The sequence below is a fragment of the Channa argus genome, chromosome 16, assembly GCF_033026475.1.
Source record: "Channa argus isolate prfri chromosome 16, Channa argus male v1.0, whole genome shotgun sequence".
Lineage (NCBI taxonomy): Eukaryota > Metazoa > Chordata > Actinopteri > Anabantiformes > Channidae > Channa > Channa argus.
This window is the reverse complement of record NC_090212.1, coordinates 20,652,922-20,670,126: the sequence shown is the minus strand read 5'-3', so window position 1 is coordinate 20,670,126 and position 17,205 is coordinate 20,652,922. Positions and strand designations below refer to the sequence as shown.

The following is a 17,205-nucleotide window of genomic DNA, read 5'->3' as shown; positions in this document are numbered from 1 at the left end:
CTGTACAGCACATTATGCTGAGTTCATTCTTTAAGACATTTCAACCAATCTTAAATCTTGGGGGGCAATTTATTGAAGGAATTTGAATGTTCTAATTATGACAACACACATTTCTGATTTTAACGATGATGTTTTCTTCCCAACTCTGCTCTACAGCGAGGATAAAGACCAAGCCACCGTACAGTTGAGCACATGCTTAGCACACTTTGGTTTTACCTGTCGTCTTTAAACCCCTTTGAAATATGTAAGAACCTCCTCATAAAAGCAGGCGCTCGTTTTAAAGAAAAGCCTTCGTAGGCTGTGTAATGTGACCACTTGTTGGTGCTTAATTAACCAACCTCAGTGCTGAGGCTGCTCTTCTTGCTGGTTACTTACTAAGCGTTGTCATAGGTATGATTCCCCAGCGGATTGGGGTTTATGTAATCCCTGACCGTTCACATGTCACTGAGGAGCTGCAGAGGGAAACACAACACACTCCTCCCAAACTCCCATCATGTTCCTTTGTCTCTTTCTGTTTTACCTTCATTCACTCTGAAAGGTTTATACTTTGGTCTGAGGAGCTGCAGAAACTTTTATTAACTTTTATTTTACCATGGATTTTATTATTTACTATTATGTACAATTAAGGTGAAAGTTATTTTGAATATTTGCTATTGGATTAATATTGTGAGCATCAGTGTCTTTAATAATGAAATGATCTAGATTAGTTCAATAAATAGTGGAAATAATGTATAAATATTATTTAGATGCTGTTGCCTTTACTTCGTTTTTTTAGAAGCCAAAACTCTTGACAGTTAACTAACATCCAGAGGGGCTGACTATTTATAGGCACTGCTCATCAGGACCTTTGGCAACAGTCTTCAAAAGCTCCAGCACATGCAAAACAGCGCTGCCAGGTTCCTGGTGAGAGCGTGTAAACATGAGCATATCACTCGTATCCTCAAGTCTCTTCACTGGCTCGCGGTCTGCTCCACATTTTAATATAAAATTGCGTTACTTACATATGAGTGCATCCATGGCAACGCCCCGGCCCACCTCACGAAGCTGATCACCCAGCAAAGCTCATCCCGCAATCTCCGCTGTACAAGCGCCCACCTCCTACATGCTCCCAGAACTAAGCTACGGACTATGGGGGATGGAGCTTCTGCTCAGCTGCCCCCCGTCTGTGGAACTCCCTTCCTGGACATTTGAGGGCCCCACAGACTGTAGCTGCTCTTAAAAAGCTTTTAAACAACATTGAAAAATCAAAAAAGTGCATTATAAATGAAATGTATTATTGTTATTATTATTATTATTATTAAGAAAAACACAGGATTGTCTCAAACCTGGTGACTAAAGGTAGAGTTACTATAAAAGCTACTATAAAGTACATGTGCACATTTATAGATGTGCACAGAGATTGCTGCTGCCCTCTACATCACTACAAGTCTTAAATTGGAAAATGCTTCAGCACACATTTGTCTTTTACTGCTGGATGGATTCTAATACCCAGAACCAGAACCACACTAAAAAAAGTCACATTGTCTCACACAATGTGCAGCTAAGTGTAAAAAGTGAGTGAAAGTCCAGAACAAAGCTGCACAGATCCATAAAAAGGGAAAATGCATAAACAAACAGAAGTCTGTGTCTGTCTCTCATGATCCCTGCTGTCCTAATCATTCCTGGCATTACCACTTCCTCCTTTGGTTGCAGGGGGGGAGGGGGAGGGGGGGGGGAAGGGGAGGGAGCTGCAACAGCTCTTGTCAGGAGGAAAATAATGCAAAGGCAGAGAGGGAGGAGCAGGAAGCAGGCACTTAGTGAAACAGTGAAACCATAAATGGAGGTTCCTAACCTGAGGTCTGCAACGTCCTCTGGGAGCTCAGACGGAGACACAGTGACTCACATTCAGAGCCTCTGTATCCATGGTGGACTGAGCTGGATTATTATTTTTTTTCAGGGTGCAAGTTATTCACAAGATGTTTAGCTTTCCACCAGCAACGAGGTTAAATAGAAATATCTGTGTCAATGTAATTCCACGTCTGCATCAAGCAGTTCTGCCAAACGTCCTCCACCGGCAAAGCCAGGGACAAAGCTAATGGGATAACGTGGCAAAAAAACTCACCTCAGAAATCTCCTCAACTCAGCACCAAACACCTCAACACAAACCAACGGCGAATCAAAGTGAGACCTTTATGATCACAAATCCTTCTTCAGGCAATAAAATGTGCCGACTAAACAGCTAATTGAAAAACTGGCTCTCAGCTCATGTCAACATGTTCTACCTGACAGTCCCACACCTCAGGTGAACACATTTGACATCTTTCAGGCCCATCACAACACAGTGCTGTGGGGTGAAGTGACGGTGAGTGCGGTTGGACTGGGGCAACTTCCTCTCTGCTGCCTCTGAAACAGCCTGACAGATACCAGCTGAGGTTATGAATTATACAGCTGCTTCTGCAGGGACGTGGAGATGGTGAGGAGGATACGAGGACGACAGAGATCCAACGGACAGGGTGAGTCCTCCAGGGACATACCCAGCCCGAGATGCTTATCCCCTTAATTGCCATTGCTGTAATATGACGGGGGTCGTGTAGGTGACAGTTGATTGATGGACTTTGTAGTGCAGAGAGTTTTGCTCAGCTGAGGATTCATTAAAAGAATCACGAGAGGCAATAATTCATCAGTTTCCTTCTTGATTTTGAGCCACAAAGTAAAGTACATTTGGACCTTGGGAACGATTCCACACTTATTTCCCTATGTTTCAAAAGAAACATTTTTCTGGCAGCTCACATTCAAAACGTGGGATCAGAAGTTAGACTTAAATGAAAAGTGTAAAACATGTGCAGGAATATTTCCACCTCTTACTGCATTAGAACAGACACAAAGACTGTCAGCTGTAAAAAGCACTGACATGTATTATTTCCATGCCTGAGGATCTGAGGACAGAAAGTTGAATTCAATTTGTTTTTGGTGCAAAAAGTACCAAACTCAAGTACAGGTAGTAAGCAGAGTAGAAGTAAGTAAACATTGTATTTTAAACAATATCGCTTATGGTAAATATAACAAGACTCCTTCTTCTTTTCCTTTCGGCTGCTCCCTTTCAGGGGTCGCCACAGCGAATCATGTGCCTCCATCTAACTCTGTCCTCTGCATCCTCTTCACTCACACCAACTAACTTCATGTCCTCCCTCACTACATCCATAAATCTCCTCTTTGGTCTTCCTCTAGACCTCCTGCCTGGCAGCTCCAACCTCAGCATCCTTCTACCGATATATTCACAGTTTCTCCTCTGAACATGTCCAAACCACCTCAATCTGGCCTCAAGACATGTAGAGAAATTGATACACTATATGGGTCAAAGGTCACTGTTGATAAAGGTGGTGCAGGAAGGTGGTTAACTCATGATGATACCTGCAATCAGAGAGTCAGTCAGTGTCACCGTCTCACAGTCCGGTTTAAAACAAATACCAAAAAAACAGGAGCGTAACAACACAGAGTGGGCTCAATGGAGAGAAGAGGAAGTTTCATACTGGTTTGATGAACATTTCTGGAGAAACTTCTGTTGGAGGGAACAACATGTCACTTACGAACACGAACGCGAAGCATCTAAAGCTCCGGATCTGACTAAGCCGAATCGGAACTGGCCTCTTTCCAAAGGTTCAGAATACATCCAGCAAAGTGAAGTGACGAACACGTTGTCTGTCATTTGTTTTAATCTGTGCACAAACAGAAATGTGTGGTTTTACGAGACGTTGCTCGCTGGAACCATTTCCTGGCAAGCAACAGCCGGCAGCAGTGAGAGCAGTGACTGGCAAACGCTGAAGACGCCGCACATAAGCACAGGGCAGATGGGACCAACTGTCGTCAAGAAATATTTATCACAAGTTGTTTAGGCCAGAGCGTCCAACGACAAGCTCTTTGTATAAAACTTCTCTTACTTACTTCTACTTACAGCCGTGATGTGGCGCTGACCCGGCCCTTAGATCACCTCCCAGCATGCTTTGCTTCCGCCTCGTGGTGATGATGTAATCCACTGAAATCCGACAGATTTTCTTACATGTCTGAAACAGGTGACATATCACATATGACACACACACAGTAATATGAACAGGAGCCGCGAGTGACTGCAGGTACATCCTGCACTGTCACACGTACATACGATTAAATGCACAAACACACACACGCACTCATATTTCTCCAGACCAGCACACAGGACCCCTGGTCATTAGCCAACGGTGTCAAGGAGAATCAAATGAAATCACTGTAATCACGACGAGCGCTGGAATAAAAAAAGAAAAAAATACAACTTTTCAACGTAGACACCAAACCGTGTAACTGTGATGAACTTGAACACTTTCTATTTTCCTTCGCTGCCTCTGCTCGTCCCTCTTCCTCTGGGTTCTTCACTCCACATCTCTGTTCTTTGCTGTGGCAATTACCCAACTCCCCCCAGGGATCAATTCGACATGTACAGTACGTCTCGTCTTATGTGGAAATTTTAATTCCTGAGCACAGCAGAGGTCCATCAAACCCCTTCAGATCCCAGACAGACTAGAATATCGTTCCTCTGTGATCTTTTCATTGAAGTCAGAGGATCTATCGCCCCGTGATCTTCGATGTAACAACGATGGTACCACATCACTGAAGTCAATGATAACAACACTTCTCTTACTAATCACATTGCAGTTGGCTCGTGTCTCGCTCATTCCAGATTTCTGACTCGTTAATACTGCTTGTGTCAAAACCTTAATTTCAAGACAAATGGGAATAGTTTGTCACAGTCAGTACATTTTGTCTGAAATACAAATTATGCTAATGCTACGTGCTAAGTTTGGCTAGGTACACGGCTCCTAAATGATAGATTCCCAGCTTCTAATGTGTCTCAAACAACACTGAGACAGGTAATCAGTCCTCCTGTCCATACTTGTCTTTGGGACATACTGTAGATTCACAGCGCTCCCTACATGCAAAAATTGTTTTCCTAAACACAATATAAAGTATGTTTTAATCTAGAACATTAGTCACGTTGAATGAATATCTTGGCCACTGGAAACACAAAGACATATTTTTATTACTGAAAGGAATTTAACTTTGGAACATAGATCTACTTCAGTTACATTTTTTGCAGAGAAAAAGGACTGTGGACGGGGGGGGGGTTGGGGGTGGGGGGGACTTTAGGAAATGATCTATTCATTTCAAGTTTGAACAGGAGGGATGGTTACTGGTCCTGGAACATCTTCCCTTCCCTAACAACCTCCCTTAAGCTGCAGGATATGGACAGATTCAATTTGGAACCTAACGAGGCAGAGACACTGGGGAACAACACTTAAGAGACATTTTAGTCCAGTTCTCCGACAGTTAGCCGATCTTCCCCTTTTCCCTTCAGGTGGTCCCCTTTCATAAAGTGGATTGCTCTCATATTTAAAAGACTAAGAGACTGTCCCAGTTCAGGTCTGATAAAGTGGGACGACATCATATTGACTACTTTTTTGTTTTGCATAGTTGATATGAGAGGATGTAATAACCTAGTTATTATTTCTAGTTGCAGCTCATCACTTACCAGCACTTACCACTGCTTAGTCAGGGCCACCAAAGACAGACATGCACAGACAACCATTCACACCTATGGACAATTTCCAGGCAACAGTTAACCGAACATGCATGTGTTTGGACCGTGGGAGCGAAACCCTGAAGGAAACCTGCACACGCACCACACAGAAAGGCCGGGATTCAACCAGGGACCTTGTGGCTGTGAGGCGGCAGCACTAATCACTCCACCACTGTACTGCACATTTTCATCCAATGCATCCTTTCAGACAGCTGCCTCGTGATTTGAGCAACCCCCCAACCAGGCTTCACTTCATATACTGCAGTGAATCAACTAAATCTTTACAAACGTGCTAAAATGACATTCTGTCAGCTGCAAGCTTTTACTGAATTATCGTACGTCCTTCTCTGTATTTCGGTTACTTCACACAGTGTAAAGTCTCAGGCCTATTCAACAGTGACCACTGATATGAAATTCGCCATCCAGCTGAATCCGCATTGAGGACCAGGAAAGAATGACGCTACATGAATGCATGAATAATAAATGTGTGTGACCTCTCCATCAGGCAGCTGTGACAAATTAACCAGTTTAGTTGAAAACTTTGATATTTGCCTTTCATGAGCAGCTAAACGAATGTTGCTGTTTCAAATAACCCTCCCTGTTTAGTTGGGAGGCTGTGAAAAATGTAACTAGTAAAAAAAGGCAATAATTTCCAAAGACAACATGTCGACTCTTAATGTAAAGTGATGTGTTTCCAGAAGGAAACGCCGACGCTGGGTGAGCAGAGTTCAAATGGCTGATGGGACATTGTAAAGTAACTCGGAGGACGTCAATGAATTTAAAAAAATTACTGATCTAACATCACTTTAATTCATAAACTTACAGTATTTTCACGGGTTTTGTTGAAATAATAATGTTGGTAATTACTTAATTAACAACTTATTTTTGCGTGTTACACTTTTGCGTGTAAAATTAAGTGGTGGTAACGTAATGAAACAGACTTGTTAACTCAAATTCATTCTGCGTTTAGTCCGGGACTTAAAGTAATTCATCCTGATTCAGGACTGATTTACTTACTGTACTCTGATTACCTACACTAATTAGCCGGTGACTGACTACATCATGGCTATGTGTCCATTCCCCTTCTCAATTAGACTTTTGAAGTAGTGAACCACCAATAAACAGCAAACACAAAGGAAGATGCGTTTAACCGAGATATTTATTAATGCAAATAAAAATAAAGAAATGAAATAAAATGAAATATTTACTTGAAGTGACTATTTTCAGTTTCATTATTACTCAGTTGTCAAGTACTCAAGTTACTATTATTGGTAAATGTCCCAACAGTTACTACCTGCCCTTTCAACTCTAACCCAAAATTCTTCATATACATATTGGTATATATCCAGAAAACAAAATACCAAATTTATTACTGTGCAGCCACAATTAACACCAGCACAAAAAGGAGCCACTCATGAACTAAATCTACCCTGTGCATAGTTCCACATGGAGAATAAGGCCACTGTGTGCAGGCTGATGATGGGGTTACTCTCACCTACAGTCTAGTACAGTTTATTCCTGCGATTCTCTGGCATCGATACTTTGATACTCGCCACACGATACTCGGAGTGGATAGTTTTATAAATATCGCATTACCACTGTGCTGCTACAAACACGCAATTTGTTTTCATTCTGAATTTTAGGCATTAAATGTATGTGTGAAGACCGGCCCGGTCATATTTTTGATGGTCTTCCATATCACATGATTATCTCAGCCTATCAGATGTCACAGCTGAAAGCCCATCATCTGTGGCCCCCTCAGGCAGGGCTCCACGGGCTGCGGGACCCCTGCTGTATGAAAACCATTGTCAGTTTGTCGATGCATCTACAGACAGACGTTAGATATTCCTGCATCCAGAAAGGGCATCAATTCCACAGCTGGTCTCCAAAGTTCACGGTTATTTTCAAACCATTGCATTGACTCTTTGTTCCATTTTAGCTGAGCTGACACAATAAAATAAAACAGATACTATAAAATTCAATTTGCTTAATAATTCCAGACAAAGTCAATTTTTTTGCATTTTGGAATCATGTGTTCAAGCAGTGACATTGTTTTGGCTTTAAAAGAGCCAAAGATACTGAGTGAAAAAGCGGCTGAAGCTTCACACAAAGAGAAAGAGAAATAGCAACACCCACACATCCTGACTGACACTAAAAAGAAACAATTCTGGAGTAAATGAGCTTTAAAAGCACAGTGGTTTCAAACTGGAGGTGAGAGAAAACCTTTCCCGCCTTCACTTCTCACCAGCAGCAATTAAATGTGTTTTCCAAGAGAATCTGCTGGCACTTCCCAAGCTGACGGGTGTCAGTTTGGGTGAAAGAGTGCGTCTCCCCCACTCTATTTTCAGGAGCGGTGATGAGATGCTAATAGGGATAAGCATGTGCTCCATCCTGACACTGCAATGAGGCTCAGCTTTACCTTTTGGAGACAGCCGAGGCTTCGTGTGTCCGGGAAGAGCCGCAGGTGGGTCGGCTGAAGCGGCAGCTGAGTCTTGACAGCCTAATTTCTCCTCTGTTTTTCCTTTGGCTCGCCGTCAGCACTCGCCATCCACGGTCAACTAACCGTGATAATTCTGCTGTCTGCCGGTAATTGGCCGCAGAGAATCCAGGGCCTTTCACACCACAAATGGTCCCTGATGTCAGAGAAACGCCTGATTCGATTAGTCAAACAGATTAATGGATGGAAAGATTAACAGAAAACTCTGCCTGAAATGACTGGCATCAGCTTTTTTATTAAAAAACACCAATCGCAGACTTTAAGTCTGTAAACACCTCTGAGCTGTCAAAGTATCTTAATGAGATTCTGTGTTTAAGTGGGACTGGAGATCATTTCATTTTACAGGTGCTGATCCTCGTAGAGAGCCGCCGAAAGGAAGCTCTAATATCAATTCTGGTCACAAAGGCACAAAGAAAAACCGTGGCAGGATGAAAAAAAGAAGAACGAATATTACCAAAGGTGTCGAGAAAGGTTAAGCTGCGAGACGGGATGAAAGTACAAGACTTGAAGTTTTCAGATTCTATATCTGTCTTGTGATGAAGCAGTTGGTATAAGAAGAAGAGGAGCCTGCAAAGAAATACCTGAACAGACTCTCCAGCGCCGCCACCATGGACTTCTGACCTCAGACTCAGCCGTCGTTGAGCAGGAAGGCAAAGCAGTAAAATCTTTATTATTATTATCTTTATTGTTATTCATTGACCCGTAGTTTTAGGGTCTATGGTTGCCAGTCAAATAGGAAGGAATCCTATTTGACTGTACTGGTGATGCAACATTTATACCTTTATTAAAGTTTTAGTGTAACGCGTCCTGTGAATGCAAAAGCAGCACAAAGCTTATTCAGGAGTCAGCTGCACTAAATCAGGGGCTGGCACATTCCAATGAGGTGTGTCCTTCAAAGGACTGAACGCTCTTGACGAGGAGGAAGTTAAACAATAGTGGCGTAATGGTGAAGTTCAGGACAGGACTGACCACGGGAGGGTTTTTCTAAATGTACAGAAGTTATTGTGTCTGAAGATTAACTGGTTATAGTGCTTAAAAAACTTTTTTAGATTTCAACTGTTTAATAAGTTATTATATAAATGATCAACATTTTTCATCCACAAATTAACTTTAAATTAATCAGAACATTTGGTAGAAAGTAACTCCCTGTTTTCTAATTCATAGCCAGTGCAGTGGTACTGTCGGGTCGGGGTCTTTCCATAGATCGACACCTTTAACCTGACTGGCTGTAGATCAACTAAAAGGACAGAAATAAAACAACACAATTTTGGCCCTTGTTTGTGTGATAATCCATTAGCCCCTCTAATCTTTGCTTTTTGTGAAATATTGTGTCATTTTTCTTTTTAAAGGAAGATGTTTAAAGGGTAAATTAGAAGTTGAATTAATCATTTTGTACTTGAGCGCAGAATGTAAACAAATATACTTTCGACTTTTTCAAATGAATGAAACATTTTGGTGAATTTGTGCCTCACGGCTCGGCAGGACTGTGGGAACTGTCCTGCATGTTGCTGCAGCTCCTGGCGATCAATGAAGAGGGTTATTGATCAGACTCAGTGCCTCTTTCGGAAAGTGAGTGCAGAGGAAGCCGCTTCTAAAAGCGGACATGCAGACAGACAAAGAGACAGAGACACCGGGGAGAGTATCCCAGACAGCTGTTTATTATTCTGACACTACAGCTTAGGTGTGCAGCTGTAAAACAATACATGAGTCAGTGTGGGATTTCAGTGCTGATCCATCATTCGAACAAAAACTGTAGAAATTGAAACATTCCAATAGAAAACAAAAAAGAAAAGGGAGACTTCCTAAAGGGCTCTGTTTATTAAAACCATCCAACGTTTAGCTAAAGCTGCGGCTGATGAAAAATTCATCCTGGTTTTCTGAGCTAAGTGAAAGAATAAAAATATCTGCCGCTACCCAGGAAAAGACTGTCGAGGGGGACTGAATCAAGCCGAGGGATCTTTTTATTAAATGAGGCCCTGTGCTCGTGGCCGCCGTGTCCCCGGAGAGGTGGATGCACGGTGTCGGTCTGTAGGAAGCAGACAGACTGCACGTCATCGGCATGCTGAGGGGGGCGTGATGTCATAGCGGGGAGGATGAAAGAGAGAGGGGAGGATCAGAGGAGTTAAGGCGAGAGACAGCGAGGAGGAGAGGAAACAGGTGCAGAAGGAGAACGCGGCGCTTTTCAAAGAGAAGTGGGATGGAAGAGGAGCCCCTAAAAGTTTCTAGACAAAGACGGATAGGAGGGAAAGGACGCCTCAGAAAGTTGGACGTCCAGCAGGAAGTAAACAAACTAAAGGAGACAGAAACCACCAACACTCCCAGTGACAACTCAGGGATAGTGCTGAGGAGGGCTGGTGTACATTCAAGAGGAAAAATGTAAAAAAAAAAAAATAAAAAAGTGTGTGTGTGTGTGTGTGTGTGCAGGGCTCAGATCACACGAGGAGTTGCCCTTCATTCTCTTGTCAAATTAATAAAATAAGGGAGAAGGGATGAGCTCTCTGCTGCCCGTCTCCTCACACAACCTGACAAGCTGCAGCAGTTTCAGGCGAGTTCGCTGACAGCGAAACTTCAACGGGATGGAAGCCAGAGGCCCGAACTGCTGAAGGAAACCTTTTTCTTTTTAGCTATGAATGTTTTTAAACGCCGAAAGTTGGGTTTATCACCATCACAGAAGAACGTGAGATCAAACACAACACTGATAATCTGTCATTTGAAACGTCTGTCAATGACCGTGTGTTTCTCTCAGTGGATGTGCACATTTTCTGTGTGAAGGCCTGAAATGTCACGTTAAGAGAAACTTTAAGAGCAGAAGACTTTTAAGGACAAGTACATCGAGCAGCTGCTAAACAAAACCAACCCGCATTTTGTTTTTCGGCAGAAAACCGGGAAAATCTGTCACTGGGAATCAGCGAATGTGTGTAAAAACCCACAAACAGCTCAGGTAAACTGTGTCCAGGTCCAGCTGCAGCCCCCATCAGTGAGGGATTTCCAGGTTTCCCAGTGAGTCTCACACAGATCATCAAACTACAAAAACCCTCATCTGAGACCAGAATCCCTCAGCAGCTACCATCTGCAGATCCCCGGAGACGAGCTGCAAATCATTTCATTTATCGAACATACTGGAAGCACGAGACTACAGATCAGTGATGAGTGGCAAGATGCTTACTGAAAGTGAACCTTCTAGAAGCACCTGCATTGAAAATACGCTCTGATCATCTGACTGAACATAATTGCAAACTGAATATTTTGTGGCTTAACTAACAAAACGCCTCGCTCACTTTCTCCGACAGCACTTTGCCTGTTTAATGGGTGTGTTCCCTAAAAAGTTGGACCCCTTGTCCACAGAGATCACGTACGGACGCTCGGTGTTGGCCAAACAAGAGATCTGAGCTCCAATGAAACAAAGCACGACCACATTCTCCCGGTTTCCTGTGTGGGTCTCAGAACCGGCACAGTTCACCACCCTGCTAACCGGATACAAGCCTGGGCCCCTGTTACGAGTTTCTATGTGGACACTAAAATCCAGAGAAGCCCCGATCTTTGAAGTTCGAGCCCCCTGACTTTAATTGACACAATTACATTCTCTTGGGCTTTTGTGCAATTACGCTTTTTTATCATTTTTAACTTTAACCGTTATATTTTACTTGTAGCTTATTGTCTTTGTAAAGGTTGTTATTATTTACTAATCGTCCTCTGGAGAATAAACTGTTAGACTCAATGCCCATCAATTCTTCAGCTTAGTTGGTGGATACACACATTCAATACACATACAGATAGTTGCAGTCATTTCCCAAATCCTGACACTATACAACACAATAAAATAGAATTCAAAAAAATCAAATGTTGCATAGCTTTGCGTGATACTAGAATATGTCTGTTAAGATAAAGATGTGAAGCATCTACAGAAATCCGCTGACTCTCTTTCTGGAGGCCGAACTGCCTGAAACTGCTGCCGAGGTGCCCCTGAGCAAGGCACTTACCCCCGATTCTTGCAGGGGATCTGCTCAGTGGCCAACAAAGAGAACAGGAGTCCCGGCAGTGACAGCGACTTCACGCCAAGCGTGTCGGTTTCCGTGTGCTCAGAAACTCTCATTTAAATAAAACCTTCTCATTTGCACAACACAGGCCATTCAAACTGTTTTTCTCTTCAGAGCTAAACCCGATTAGCATACGCTGACAGGAGTCTAATTCCTAAATTCATCTTCGTCGTCCGTAATTGCAAAGTTATTCATTCTGATGGTTTTCCAGTCTGTCGACAGGAGAGAAACAACGTGTAGATCTCACTGCAGGTTTGGTGGACGCATTGCTAGAATATAACTTATTCTGGTGGCTGTGAATGACGGAGGTTTCGTTTCACTTTATTTTCTATTTTCTAAAAAAAGAGACAATCACTCTGCCCTCACTTGTAACTGAGATCATTCAAAGTAACGATACAAAAATAAATAAATATGCCAAATGCAAGCGAGGCCTTGGAGAGATTTTCCACATTTTTGACAATTACCTCATTGGTAAACTTGTGCACGTACGCCTCGTTATGCCGGGGTCAGGATGCAGAGAAATAATCGCCTTTTTAGAAGTCAGTCGGTTGGTCTTTCCAAAATGTTTTATTAGCATTAGCTCTTCGTTTTTTCGAAAGAGCACTTCCAGTGTCACAACAAATCCCGTTTAGAAATCCAGCCAACTGCCTGCTAAGTGCTAATGACATGCAATATGGCCACCGAAGGCGTCTTCCTCGACCTGAAATTTGCCTTTCATCAGCTCATTTCCGGCCTCCCGTCCGCTCGCTCCAACCGGTGGATCGTGTCATAAAGCAGGAATTACAAATGAGGCCATTTCAGATTCTCTTAAGGTTCCCATCATGGCCACTGTACATGTGTGTTCTGCCTCATTCTTCTTCTATAAATGCCATCAAGCGTGTGTGAGTGATGGGTAGCAGGTTGAGGAGGGACAATGTTTGAAAAACCTTCTCTGAAGAGACATCTTCCATGGTCAGGCCCATCAAGAGATGCCATCACACTGTGCATGTGTTACGTGTGCACGAAAAGTGGATGTGTGTTGGCTCTTACACACCTGCACACACACACACACGTCACTCCAGGAATTTGCAATGTTGCGATTTCAACCAATAACTCAACGAAGCCCCTGTAAATTCATAAAAACATTGCAACATGCATCACAATTTTTTTTTTTAGGAAAAAGAAACAAAACTAAACAATCATAAAAAGCTTCCGCAAAATCCTGGAGCGACCGATTTCTATATATATATGGTCGCAACCCCGGAGCATAAAACTACTCCTTTGCATGCAGACTTAGAAAAACGAATGCAAAAAGTATTCCATTTCAATTTTCCATTTTGAATTACGCTAAGCTTTTCGCAGTGAAGCTTCTGTTGTTAACTGAACGTCAGTGAGTCTTTCACTGATGGTGTGATGTGTGTGTGCGCTGGCGCTGTGGGATTACATGCCACTGTGCTGAGTGGGCGTTTCCGTGACCTATGCTTTCCCCAAAGCTGTCTTCTCATCCCAGCTTTACCCCCACTGTGCATTCTGCCATCCCTGATTCATGCTGAGCAACGAAAACCAACAACTACAAAAAAAAACACACCTTCCTTCATTAATCAACATAATAACAAAGATATAACACTCAGAATATTCTAGCCAGTGTCCCCAAGCCATGCATAGACACAAGGAGGATTCTAACCAAATAACCATTTGGGGTTCAGCAGACATCTGAATGAGGCATCTGAGGACATTTCCAAAATCTGAAGTAGAAATTATTATAAGCAGCAAAAAAAATTTAATGTTTTTAAAATAAATCACTGGCTAATATTAAAAAAAACTTAAAATACCTTCCCTGTTTTAAGGAAAGCTGCTCTGTCACATCTGGAAATCAAACTTCCGTTTCATCTCACAGGCAAAACAAATCAAATCAAACCCTCCGTCCCTTTTGATTTTTCTACTTAGAAATGATCCATGCACAATCCCTTTGCAAGTAAAACCCCTTTGTTATTCAATGTTTATAGTGCTACCAGTATGCAAACCCTGAATGTCCACATTGTAAATCATCAATGAAAAATATTCATATGTACAGTGTAGCTCAATAAAATGTCTCTTTAAACTCAAGTTGCATGCAGTCAACTGCATAATATACAGGCAATAAGTACGTTCAGTTGTTTCTTTGGCAGGCCAGAATCCAGCTGGACATGCATAGAGAGGTATATACAATCAAAAAACCGGGGCCCAGGTTACGTGACCTGGAGCTAAGTGTGCAAATGTAAAGAATGGAGGCCAGTGGTGTAACTAGATCTGACAGACGTGGATCCATCAAAAACTGAGAATTGTAAATGTAGCAGTACAACATGCCGTCTGATCCCTGCTATTGCACCTTCTACACCACTGGTTCAGCTCTCTTCAGAGCCCCTCATCCTTCTCTGCGTCTGGAGAAACAGGCCTGGAAACGGTGAAAATGTCCTGACGTTGGATTTTGGTTTTGGGTGTGGTGGAGGCGGGCGCCGCCGCCGCCGTGGCCGGGCGCGTTTTGTCCGACAGCAGTTTAAGAATTTCGGCTACCTGACTTTCCAATGCGCCCAATCGCCCTCCCAGAGTCTGGATGTCCGCCCGTAGCTCCAGCCGCGTCTCATGCAGTGCGGCCTGCAGGGCCTGCTCTGGGATGGGGCAGAAAGGGTGAGGTGACCCCGGTCCGGGGAGGGGGTTGTGCAGGAGGGGGGTCACCGCTGCAGGGGTACGCGCCTCCCCTGCCCGGTCGATTCGCAGCTCACTCTTGGTGATGCCGCTGTCACAGGAGTCTGTCTTGCGGAGGGGGTTGTTGGTGGACAGCCCGCCCTCCTCCACATCCCTACTGCCCCCTGCTTCCTGGCCTTTACCCTCCTGAGAGAGCAGTTCCACAGAGACGGCCTTCACGTTGTTGTTCAGCCCCTCTTTTCGGGCCTCCATGGGGGCCATATTATTTTTCAGGCGCATCCAGCCGCCCGCCTTGGGGGTCGGCTTTGCCAGCGCAGGGCTGGTGCTGACTTTGAGCCTGACCGTCTGCTCACCCCCCCCTCCAGCGGAGCTGGGTTGCAGCTCCATGATGTCACAGTTGTTCTGTTTGGCGGGAGGATCGCTGGGCTGGCTGTATGCCAGCGAGCTCTGCATGGGGGTGACTTGAGACACGGTCAGCACGCTGCTGCTGGGCAGGGCCCCGTTCTGCAGGGAGGAGTGCGGCCGCTGCAGGCTGAGAGGCAGGGAGTGCTGCAGGCTGGAGTGGCCCAGCTGCAAGCTGTGAGGGTGCAGGTGCTGCTCCATGTGCAGCTGGTTCTTCTCTAGATCCAGCTGTGAGGCAGCTGCAGCTCCCTGGTTGCGCAGCTCCTTCTGCTGCTTGAACTTCTGGAAAAGCTTGCGGACCGGATGGTCCTGCGGGATGGTGAGCTGCACCTCGTTCTTCGCTCGCTGCCGCTCCTCTTCCTCCTTTTTCACCTCGCTGATCTTACGGAAAATGATCTGCAGGGGAAACACACAGGAAAGAGCGATGTGATGCTTATCAGAGGGCACTTTATATACCGTAAAGAATAATCTTCTCTCTGACACTTTGAGTTAAACTATTTTCCACAACAATCAGAATAAACGAGAAATCTGTCAATCTGCTCTGGCCTTTATGTGCTTGAGTACACGCACATGTCACAATCGTTCTGCAGCACACTCAGGTAACTGCAAAGTGCATCCGGCTTCTGGTGATCCGTGTTAAATTATCCATCAGTGCTCCTACACCTCCCCCTGTATTATTCAGCGCAAGTCTGGTGCCAGGCTCTCTCCTGGCTCCTCTTACACACTAATTACATTGGAAATGACAGAAATCCCTGCCAGCCATCCAGCTAGTAAAGTCTTATTATTAGTTAAAATAATAAAGCTTCCCAAAGATAGCCAGCTGAGTCACTCTTTGAGTTAAACCTGGGAGCAAGGGGAATCGCCCGTCCTAGCTGTCCATCGCTATTCTACCCAAACCGAGCTTTTTTACCTGCTAAACTTTGTCCTTGGACCCATTTATACTGAACTTCCTGCTGCAGAGAGCTGCCAGAGCCGACTCAAGCAAAGTCTGCTCTCAGCAAGAAGAGAGGATGCGAGTTGGGGGAGTCAAGACACCATGTCAATCATTTTGAATCTCCACAACTACCCGGAGGCCAAAGCTGCAAGATTAACACATTTAATCAAATTAACTCTGACAGGTACAGTGTGGTTGGACTAAAAGTAATTGAAAAGTTATCACCGCTGTGTGTGTGATTTTACTGAAAGGAACAGAGTGTCTTTGTCTCCAAACGAAGAGAACAGCCAGTCACAACTGGGCTGATGATCAAATATGATGAAATCCTATTAACTTTTATTCACTTCATATTAACATCAGCAAATACAGCATGTTCAAAGCCAAACTGCATCAGAAATGACACACAAAGTGCATCCAAACAGAAACAGTGTTAACATATGAACCTGAAAACAGCTTAAGATACAAAGCTTCGAACCAAGTTTCCAACACTGGCAGGTTTTATCTTTGTGTCCCATGTTTTTAATATTACCACCACATGCTTCATATGATGCAGGTGAATGGTTCTAACTTCAAAAAGCAACTTTTACAGCAGGAAGTGTGTTCGCTTCAACTAAACCTCTGTAGTGGAAACATCGTTGGAAAAGGGGGGGTGGGGGGGCTTTGGATGGAAGTAGATGAAGGTGGAAGGTGTTGGCCAGCTGTGTGTGTGAACACTGAGGTAAATCAGTGTTTGATGTTAAAGTTTTTTTAAAGTTCCAGTATGAAAGAATACAAAGCAGAATTGTTGTCAGTTCATTTCAAACAAGAAGGATTTTATTGCTCCGGAAGCTTGTGAACGATTGCTGGCTAATGTATGGAGTAAGGGCTGCGATTAAATAACGATGTACTTGTTGCGTTGCCTGATATCGAAACAGGAAAATGTGAGCCCACAGAAAGTGGGAGGAGAAACTGTAACAGACGTTTAAACACACAGTTTAAATGTGAATAAACTTTCTGTGTTGAATCACAACCGGATTCCATTTTCTGTCAACCAAAAAAAAAAGAGAAAGGGGAGCAAATATGTTGATACTGAACACACCATGCA

General features: G+C 43.7%; 1 protein-coding gene across 1 annotated transcript in view; it reads right to left on the bottom strand.

Moving 5' to 3' along the window:
• Window positions 1-9,721: 9,721 nt before the first annotated feature.
• The window catches only part of LOC137101758 (potassium voltage-gated channel subfamily H member 5-like), a 116,308-nt gene continuing 108,824 nt past the window's right edge, over window positions 9,722-17,205 (bottom strand). Inside the window, exon 13 of the mRNA XM_067480548.1 lies at window positions 9,722-15,583. Within this exon, the coding sequence (XP_067336649.1) occupies window positions 14,495-15,583 (1,089 nt within the window). The 3' untranslated portion in view covers window positions 9,722-14,494. The remainder of the gene's footprint in view (window positions 15,584-17,205) is intronic.